Source organism: Cnephaeus nilssonii (assembly GCF_951640355.1).
Source record: "Cnephaeus nilssonii genome assembly, chromosome: 19".
In the NCBI taxonomy this organism is placed as follows: domain Eukaryota; kingdom Metazoa; phylum Chordata; class Mammalia; order Chiroptera; family Vespertilionidae; genus Cnephaeus; species Cnephaeus nilssonii.
This window is the reverse complement of record NC_137090.1, coordinates 9095719-9106043: the sequence shown is the minus strand read 5'-3', so window position 1 is coordinate 9106043 and position 10325 is coordinate 9095719. Positions and strand designations below refer to the sequence as shown.

Here is a 10325-nt window from a genome sequence, read left to right as displayed (position 1 = left end):
CATGACAGAAGGCATGGGATTTTCAGTCAGAAAGACCTGGACTTGCCATTTCTGTGACCTCACTTAGCTGTAACATGACAATGACACTAATTGTGTTGTGACGAAGTGGCATAAATTTTGCTCCTCTTTCTCCCTTTTTGACCTGGGCTCTGTTGAGCAGCCAGGAAAATTCAGCTAGAGATGCGGTAATCAGGTGGAGCCAGCATTCAAATCGAGGCTTCTTGGACTCCAGAATATTCTCCTTGGGTTTTTGCACTGGGTACGCCAGACCAGGAGGGAAGAACTATGCGTTGTGTGGTCATTCGATTTTTTTTTAAACTTTCACAACTATGCATTCACTCAGCCAAAATACTATTTTTCAAGTGTTTACTATGCTCTAAGCTCTAAACCCGCTGTAGTGCAGTGTAAGCCAAACAAGTTTCCTACTACCAAGGAGCTTGTCTTAAAGCTTCCCTTTGCAAGTTGCAAACATTAACTCATGTGATTTTTACAACTGGGTTACGGAAATATTACACAGGAGAAAGTTGAGGCACTAAGATTAAGAACCACAGCGGTGCAAAAACAAGCTAATGTCTTTGGTGACCTATTCTGCACTCCAGGGGCTCCCGATCTACTGAGAAAATGAATAAAAAGGGGGCTTTTGCCTGATAGCTGCCCTGTTATTTTCTTCCGCTTCATTCACGAATGTTTTTCACCCGCTAATAAAACATCTTCCCAGAGAATACAGGATGCCTGCAAGGACTGGGCCACTCTGGCAAACTCCTCTACCCCGCCTGCGCGATCCAGCTGACATCCGGCTCCCACTAACCACGTGATCGGGCACCCTTGCTGCGCGTGCCTAGTAGGAAGTCGGACTATACCACTTTGCCTTACCAAAGGGGTATATAGTCTATGTTTTTAAGTTTAAAACGACTCCTGCTATTGCGCTTCTATTATCTCGGGTATTTACACAGATATTAGTAAGTTTAGGATGGCGGAAGATGGAAGGACAAGAGGGGAATACGGAGGAAAGCGGAGCGGGGGATGGCCTCTCCCCTTCACAGATAATGGGAGGAGCCGGGCCGAAGGGAGTTCTTTCCTTTCGCCGCTGCGGCAGCAGCCATGAGGTGAGGACTCGCGGGGCTCCGGCCTGGGTGGGTCCCGGCTGCCGGGGGACGGCGGGGCTCGGGACCGTGGCCCCCGATGGGAGAGAGGAGGTGGAGGCCGCCCTGAAGCGGCGGGCCCCGGAGTTTGGGGTACGCCGGAGCACACGAGGCCCCGGCCCCGAGAGGATTGGGGTGGCGGAGCGTCCCGGGAACTTTAGGCCGCGGGAAGGCGGGGCGGGGCGCCGCGCACGGATCCGGGGCGACCCACGCGGGCAGAGGGAAGGTAGCGGCGGTGACTAGGCCCTGGCCTCCATACTCGCGGGGCGCTCCCGGATCCGAGCCGGTCTCTGCATCTATGTGGTTAGGTCTCAGGCCTCCGGCTGCCAAGAGGGGCGAACCCTAGCACCTCCCGTAGACCGCTCAGAAGAAAACTAAGGCCAGCTGAATTCCGCTTATTACTGTGATGAGACCAAGGAAACGAGCCCAGGAAGCAAAGGACTAGATAGCAAATCAGGTCTACTGGCCGCGGATTCTTCACGCTAAACACTTGTTTTTAGAGCCGAATACCAGAACGGGCATAAGCCCCCCCTTCATCCTAATTTTACCCGTTCTCATTTCCCAGAGGGGAGAGAGAATAATAAGGAAAGATCTGGGGGTGTGATGGCGTGGCTGGCAAAAGTCTTAGTGGAGGGGGACGTGTTTGCCCCTAACACTTGTGTGCGCATGCACATCCACTTTCCCATGTGTCCTGTTTGACCACCTTAGAAGACTTTGAAGGGCATATGTGCTGGGGATACTCGTTGCTTCCTAGCAGTGGCTTCCAGGGCCTGACTGTTTTCTTCCTGTTTGTCGCAGTATGCTCAGGCTTCAGAAGAGGCTTGCCTCCAGCGTCCTCCGCTGCGGCAAAAAGAAGGTCTGGTTGGACCCCAATGAGACCAATGAAATCGCCAATGCCAACTCCCGTGAGTTCTTGGGTCTATGTTCCTCCTTCGCCCCATCCCTTACTCATTCTTCATGAGATGGAAGACGACACAGTTGTGTTGACGTTATAGTCTGCGAGGTCTTATAAAATGGAGGGATCACAGAATAATGGAGATGCCAGAGTTTTTATTCCTGCCATTTGCCAACAGGGCAGGATAGAAATTAATGGACAAACTGTTCATAGAAAAAAAAATTTTTTTAATCAAAAAGTAAATAAAAGAGCTAGGATTTTGTCTTAGCTCTTCCTAGAAAAAAAAAACAAAAAACAAGTTGATGGAACCACCCAGTGTTATATTAATTACTATTCCTAGATTGGATACTGTTTTATAGCTCTGTGGAGGCACTGGGGGGTAGAAATGACCAAGGAAATAATGATGTGGGAAGACCTGGGGCCTTAGACTCAGGAGAGCCTGTTGGCATATTCAAGGCAAAGAGATGTCAATCCTACAGAAGAGAGCATCATATCACAATACTTCCATGTAATATTACAGGAAAAAAAAGTATTTGATGACAATTGTAGACTTCATTTGGGATCATTGTGATAGGTACAGGAACCACTGCAAATGGGCTTTTACAGGCGGGGAGGGAGATTGGGCTCAAATCCAAATACAGCATGGGCAGGTAGAGTTTATAGCTAAGGCACGCGGTGTAGAGCATCAGGGGTGGGAAGTTACCAAGAGGAGGTGGAGATAACAGGGATTTTGGTTAAATGGACCTAGCAGGATTCTTACTGAAGACGGGCCAGGATGGTGAGGCATCACCTGGGAAATGGTGATGGATATTTTGAGTATGCTACAAAATACCTAAAAGTGGGGGGAAGTTTTGAGATCACTGGGCTGGGGATGTACACAGTGTCTGTGGCCTGTCCTATTTAAACTCTGGGTTAGGACTTGTATTCTTGAAGCGAGGCCCTATCTGACTGACGAGGTACATTATGTTTTTCCAGGGCAGCAGATTCGGAAGCTGATCAAAGATGGGCTGATCATCCGGAAGCCTGTGACTGTCCATTCCCGGGCTCGATGCCGGAAAAACACCTTGGCCCGCAGGAAGGGCAGGCATATGGGCATAGGTTAGTGCATTCTTCTTCCTCTAAGACTTAAGATGTTTAAGTCTAGACTGAAATATATTTAGGATCTTTTTCTTCCCAGTCTGTCTAATCTTGAGCCCTTTTCTTACTCTGATAGTTGATGTGCTTTCTCTGTGCAAATCAGAAAGTTGGCACTGGTGTTGAAATCTAAAGCACAGTATTGGTAGAAAGAGGTCACATTTCTTGAGCACCTACCCTATGCCAAGGATTCTACTTGGTACTTGAAAATGTCCAATAAATTCTAAAACCACTTTCAACGGTCAGGATAATTTAGGGAGATGAAGGTCACACCACCTTTAAAGCCCCTTCCAGCTTACCATTCTGCCTTGGTGCATGCCCATCATATCTGCATTCTGTGCAAAGCATGGGGGAAGAATTGCCTTGTTTGTGCTTCCTTTAAAATTTAGTAAATGAAAGAAATAAAATATTTGGGGTCATTTGTAAAATGGGGATGTTACTTAAAATGATATAAAGCACTTGTCACGTGACCTAGTGAATTATAAAGGTTTCACAAGGTGGAAGTTGGTAGCTGTCATTATGACCAATCAGCTGGCTTGAATAACTCCCTTGATGTCTAAATGCAGGAGAGTGAACCTAACTCATCTTCTCTGCAGGTAAGCGAAAGGGTACTGCCAATGCTCGAATGCCTGAGAAAGTAACGTGGATGAGGAGGATGAGAATTCTTCGCCGGCTACTCAGAAGATACCGCGAATCTAAGAAGATTGACCGCCACATGTAAGCATGTCTTTCTCTTGGGCCCACCAAGACCCTTTTGCTGCTTTGATGGCTTGTTCTTTGTGCAGACACGGTTCTATCTCATTGGCCTTGGCGAGGGAGCTGTGTGTGTTGAGTAAGCTTAGAAAATTCTTCCATTCTGTCCTGTTGTTTTGTGTGTGTGTGTGTGTGTGTGTGTGTGTGTGTGTGTGTGTGTTTATTGTTTTTACTTGTTGATTTTAGAGGGGGCGGGGGAACAGACATGATGTGTTGTTCCACTTAGTTACACATTCATTGGTTGAGTTCTATATGTGCCCTGACCGGGGATGAGGATCGAACCCGCAACCTTGGCTTATGGGAGCAACACTAGTCAACTGAGCTACTCAGCCAGGGCTAGCTGTTTTTCTTCCAATCCCACCCCCATACATCATCAGGATAGTCAAAGTATTGAATTATCTGCCAGACAAGCTCTTCTGGCCAGAAAGTTTTGGTTTGAGGGAAAGCAGTTCATTAGCAATAGAAGAGAGGAAAGGAACCCTACACGCTTTAGGGATTTGGTGTGGAGGGGCCACCCTCTGATCCCATCACTGGCTAGAACCTCTGCTCCCTACATCCTGCAGGTACCACAGCCTGTACCTCAAAGTGAAGGGTAACGTGTTCAAAAACAAGCGGATTCTCATGGAACACATCCACAAGCTGAAGGCAGACAAGGCTCGCAAGAAGCTTCTGGCGTAAGTTTCTTCAGGAATTGGCCTCTGTGTCATGGGGCAGCTTCTTTGACTTTTATTATAAAGTGTTCCTCTGGGACATGTGGGGTAGGGACTGTAGGTTAGTTGAAGTGGGAGTTCTTGATAGCCCAGGCCACTCATTCCTCAAGCTAGCTGTGTTCAGAGAGAGAGGTCTGGGCATGCGCTTCCATCTCCCAGCAGCCTATCTGTTCTCAAACTGACCCATCTTTTCTCTTCCATTACTCAGTGACCAGGCCGAGGCCCGCAGGTCTAAGACCAAGGAAGCCCGCAAGCGCCGTGAAGAGCGGCTCCAGGCCAAGAAGGAGGAGATCATCAAGACTCTGTCCAAGGAGGAAGAGACCAAGAAATAAAGCTTCCCCTCTCTTCCCTGTACATAGTGGTCTTGGCAATTACATGGTTCAGTCACTTAATAAAAGTAGCCTTCATCTACCTCTCTGCTTCTTCCAAAGTTACTGATTGTGGGTTTTCACTTATTATGTATTTATTTTAGAGAGGGAGGGAGGGAGGGAGAAACATTGATTTGTTCCCCTTATTTATGCCGTGATTGGTTGATTCTTGTATATGCCCTGACCAGGGCTTGAACCCAAAACCTTGGTATATCAGGACAATACTAATCAACTGAGCTACCTGGCCAGGGCGGGTCTTCACTATTCAGAGGGCCAGAATGACCACACTGAGGACAGATACAGGCCTTTTCAGGGTTCCTGTTTCGTTTCTTGACTCGTGACCTCTCCACCCATGATACAGGGGATTTGTGTGTGTGTGTGTGTGTGTTACCTTGTTTTAGTGGGGTGCAGGGCCTGCTCTGTAGGGAGGGAAGGAATGGCTTCTACCCAAGCCTCCAAAATCCTGTGCTTCAGAAATGTTTTCATAGCAGAGCATGGGTGGCACCTTAAAAGTGGTCTCAAATGTTGGTTGGGGACCAATAGTTGTCACATAGTATTAAAAATAACAGCAAATAGAGTGCTTACACTTCTCAACTGGGCACTGAGGTCCAAGGTTGAAATCTGCCCTATAACATCAGTCCAGAAATTACACCTGGATTTCAACTGCTGACTGCTATCCCTAACAGCTGTATTGAGGTGTAACAAGCTGTCCTTTTGAGTATCACAATTTCCAAATCTTTTTACCTTCCTGTCCTATCATGTTTGGAGGGGTGGGGGGCGCTTATACCCATCACATAGGGGATAAAAGAAAAGGCTTTTCTCAGAAATTGGAGAAAGGCACATGACACAAAAGCTTGTCAGTCATTGTGAGTTGCTTAGTGAATTTGTAGCCCTTTTTACAAATAGGAAGTTTTATCTTGCAATTATTACTGGGAGTAGTAACTGCCAGTTTTACAATAAAATGTCTGCTCTGAGAGCCCAGTACTTTGACATTGATTCTAGTCTTTGCAACATTGTCAAGTAGGATTATTACTGTCTTGCAGACATTTGGATTCACACAAAAAAAGCTAATGTAGTGTTGGGGTGGGAAAAGTGGATTCAAGATATTTAGAAGTGAAACGGCTTTGTAGACATTGATTGTGGGGGCTGAGGAAGAAGTCTGGGTTGGTCCCAAGGCCTTTGCTTTGGAGGACTGGGCAGGAGATTCCTTTAGTGATGAGAAGGAACCATTTGAGGTGGGGAGAAGGGCTAGAAGAGCTGGGCTTTAGATATATTGAGTGGGTGGCAGTTTGAGGGACAGATGTCCAGGGGGTCAGTCAGCCAGTTAAATACAGGAATGTCGACTCAGATGAGGAAGACTGGGTTGGGAGGAAGGTTGCATAGAAGGGGCCACCTCCTTTATATGGACACAGCTAGGACTGATGTCCTAGCTAGTTTACCTCCCTGCCCTCCACCCCTCTCCTGAGGGATTTTTGCTTTGGGGGGAGCAATACAAAGCCAATGGGGATGTACTTGGCAGATGTTCTCATCTGCACTTGGGAAAGGCAGGGCTAAAGGGGTCTCCAGTTCTGCCTTGACTGTCCTGTCCAGTCTGGACCAGACGGGGGAAGTGGGTGGCCCAAGGCAGCGAAGCCCAGGTTCAATGACAAATGTTCAGAGGATCTCCACCACGCACATGCATCAGAGCCTGGGACGAGAGCACTGATTTGAGGGTTCCCTGTTGCCACGTGGCAGCCTGTATGCACTTACTTTTTTAGCTTTTGCTCCAGTCCTTTGTCACCCCAAGTGGGGAAGCTGTGGCCTGGAAGGGGAAGGGCCCTGGACAAGCTCTCAGCGTGGAGTATGGGACCCCTTCCCAGTCACGGACCAGAGGAGGAAGGCCATGGGAGGCCACGCCGCCTCCACTCCCCTCAGGCAGTTGAGGACCGAAAGGAGGATGTGGTAACAAACATGGCCCCCGCACCTGGGCTCCTGCTCGCAGCACAGAAACCGGTTTCCACCCTGGACCAGGAGATGGTGCTGTTCTCTCACAGGTGGTTGCAGAAAACTGCCTCACATTTTGGGTGGTGGGGAGGATTGGCGGGGAGGGAAGGGTCATGGGTTGTGGGAGCCTATCTCTTGGGAAGCTTTGGGTTTAGTCACTTCCTTTTTTATTGAATTTATTGGGGTGACACTGGTTAACAAAATTATATAGGTTTCAGGTGCACAATTCTACAACACAGCATCTGTGCACTGTAATTGTGTGTTCACCACCCCAAGTCAAGTCTCCTTCCATCACCATTTAACCTCCTTATACCATCCTCCACAACCCACCTCCCTAGTTCCTTCTTTCTGAAGCTCACCCCAGCCTGGAAAGTTACCTCTTTCCACCATGGGCCTCTAACCCCTTCCCAGAGCCGTGCTTGGGAAGGCCCTTCAGCAAGCAGATCCCCTGAAGTAACGGCTGGATCTCTTTTAGGTACGGAAACTTATGAAAATATACGTCCATTCTCTCAAGCATATACAATTGGTCCCCTTATATAATCTGCATACCCTTTAAAGGGGTTCACTGACCCCAGGTAAAGATTCCCTGAGCAAGTCCAACTCCATTTCAGAGGGGCCAGCGGCTCCCCAGCATCTCAGCGTTGCATGAACACAAGCACCCATCTTTGACTTCCAGGCGTGGGAGGGTGTGACTCAGAGTGGGTTGCGGCAGAGGTACTGCGCACAGTGGCGGCTGCAGAGCCACGAGCTGGAAAAGGGGTGTGGGTCCCTGGCCCTCTTCCCAGCGCTCTCTCTGATGCTGAGAGAGGGACCACCTAGGCCGGCTCCCCGCAAGCACCGGGAGGGCTGAGGCTGGAAGTGCACTGCCTTCTTCCTTGCACTCCTCAGCGGGTGTCCCACCCCGCCTGTCCCAAGCATTGGGAGAGATGGGTATGGGGGGAGGGAGGGGGGAGTGAAGAAGGTCGAAGGGGCCAAAGGGCGTGGCTGGTGCTGGCAGAATGGGTGGGATGGACAGAGAGGCTCACTCTGTGACTCCCTCCTCCCACCGCTGGTATCCATCTCTCTACCCTTTTAGGCCTCTCCTGTCTCTGGCTCCCAGTCTCCCCCTCTTTTTTGCACCTCTCCTAAGCCTAGGTAAGCTTGATCCCCACACAGTTAAACTCAGGCTGAGGTGGGAGGATGGAGGGCACATGTGGGTCAGGCAGCAGAGCCAAATGGTGGGTTGGCACCACCAGCCGTTTCCTGGGCATGCTCTGCCCCAGGCCAACGGTGCTGCTGGTCCAGCCACCCACTGAGTGGGCACAGAGGAAGGCAGAGGCTATGGTGAGGGCACCAGCTGTTCCCAGCCCTCAGGCTGTGAGCATGCTGTCAGTGGTTCAGCCACCCGAAAAAGCTGTTGTGCTCAGCAGTGCGGCAAATGGGCTGGGGAGGAGGCATGGGTCCAGGCCAGCTGCTGGCTGGTGGCAGATGGGAGTGGAGTGTGCAGGAGGGTTGGCTGGAAGGCTCTCTCTGTCTCCAGTGGAGTGGGGTCTTGATCCCTGGAGCCCCTGGCCCGGCATCTGGGGTGTCTCTGCTTCCATCTTGCTGGTTGAAGGCACCAAGAGACCCAGGGCCCAGTGGGAGAGGAGCTGACTGGCAAGAGATACGATTTCTCAGTGGCTTGACCACTATTTCGCTGGGTGACCTTGGGCAAGTTACTGGTCCCTCTGGGCCTCAGTTTCCCCAGGTACAAAAGGGACCCGGTGGAGCAGGATAATCCCAACGACCTTGAGTAAGCCACCTAATACCTCAGGGCCTCCCCTTCCCTGTCTGTGAAAGGGGACGCCACCTCTTTCCTCATCGGGTCGTGGAGAAGATTAAATAAAATTAAGATCCTGGCTTGGTTCCTGGAACACAGTCGGTGCCTATTATGTGAGTTGCTCTCTCTTTAAGCCTCTGGACGGGATTTGTGACCCCTTTTTTTCACTCCCACCTTCAGGGGTCCTCGGAAGAGGAGGTCACCCTCCGCCTCCTTCTTCCCAACCAGCCCTGAGGCCTTCCTTGGGGGAAGGGGCCCAAGACAGCTCAGGGCCTGGTCCCACCTGGCCTGCCTAGCTTTGGGGGCGGGGCGCTGGAAAGCAGACCGGGGGAGTGCCCACGGGGAGGAGCATCCCCCCTCCCCCCGCCGCCCTGCAGCACCGCCGGGACCCGGCACCCCCACAGCCCGCCTCCCGCTGCCTCCCGGCTCCCCTCCGCCTATAAATAGCCCAGGACGCGCTCCCGGTGACGCGGCCGCCCGCAGGGCAGGGGCGGGGGAAGACGCTCCTCTGCCGGAGCCGGTGGGCGGAGATCTTCGTGCCCGGCTCCCGATTGAGTCATCCCAGGCCCCACTGGCCGCGACCGTCCCAGCCGCCAACGTGTGTGCCTCGGACTTGGGAGGCTGCGGGGGCGAGGCTGGTCTCGGGTGGACACTGCACCCCGCAGGCCCCGGTCCCGGAGGGCCCCGCCGGGCGGGCGGGAAGCGTCCGGACGCGGGGAGGTGTGCGCCCGCCCCCTGCGCGACCCAGGTGCGCGGGGAACCAGCACGTGGCCGCAGCCCCGCCCTCTCCCCCTCCAGCATCCCAGACCGTGGTGCCCCCTCTCGGTCCTTGCCACGTTCTTCTCCGCGTTGGCTCTCCCCAGCCCCTTCTCTCCCACCTCCCAGACCCCGCGTCTCCGGCTGCTCCAGCGGAGGGGAGTGAAGAGGCTTGGGGACCCCTCCCATGCCGGCCTCAACACCCCTGCCTGCCAGAGATCCACACCCCCAGGCCTCCTCCTCCCAGCACGCCCAGCCCCGGCCCACTCCTTGCCCCTTTTCTCCCCGCTTCCCAAGCACATACACCGAGCAGACAGGTTGGGACAAGGAACGTTTACTTCGGGGCCTGGGGGCTCGGCGATGCCCCAGCAGACCGTCATGCAGCCGGATGTACAGTGGGCAAGGGCCGCCCCTGGGGTGGTGCTGAGGGGCCTCATGGCAGCAAACAGGGCAGTGTGGCTTGAGTCCCCCTCCGCGGGGGGCGGGGGGAGAGGTGGGGCAGGGGCCAGTGGGTAAGACAATGTGTCTGTGCCCAGGGTGGGGGTGGCATCAGCTGGCACGATCAAGGACACTAGAGGAGGCTCTGAGCTGGGGCAAGAGGGACATTGGCACCAGAGGAAAGCAACCTGCAAGGGAGTGTTTGTCTTTGTGGGTGCCCACCCCGCCCTCAGGGTGCCTTCTCCCTTCCTTTCCTGGTGGCCCAGCAACCACCCACCGTCCCAGCCGCTCCCTCCCTCTCCCTCCCAGGGCGCTGTGTCCAGGACAGGGGAGCAAATACAGCCAGCA

The 10325-nt window shown here is 52.5% G+C and overlaps 1 protein-coding gene across 1 annotated transcript; it reads left to right on the top strand.

The window, feature by feature from the left end:
- The first annotated feature begins 1006 nt into the window (after positions 1–1006).
- On the top strand, positions 1007–5046 carry RPL19 (ribosomal protein L19). Its single transcript, XM_079797461.1, has 6 exons — positions 1007–1106; positions 1941–2047; positions 3013–3135; positions 3768–3888; positions 4488–4598; positions 4843–5046. The coding sequence occupies exons 1-6, from the start codon at positions 1102–1104 to the stop codon at positions 4964–4966; spliced, it is 591 nt and encodes a 196-aa protein (XP_079653587.1). The 5' UTR covers positions 1007–1101; the 3' UTR covers positions 4967–5046.
- The last annotated feature ends 5279 nt before the right edge of the window (positions 5047–10325 follow it).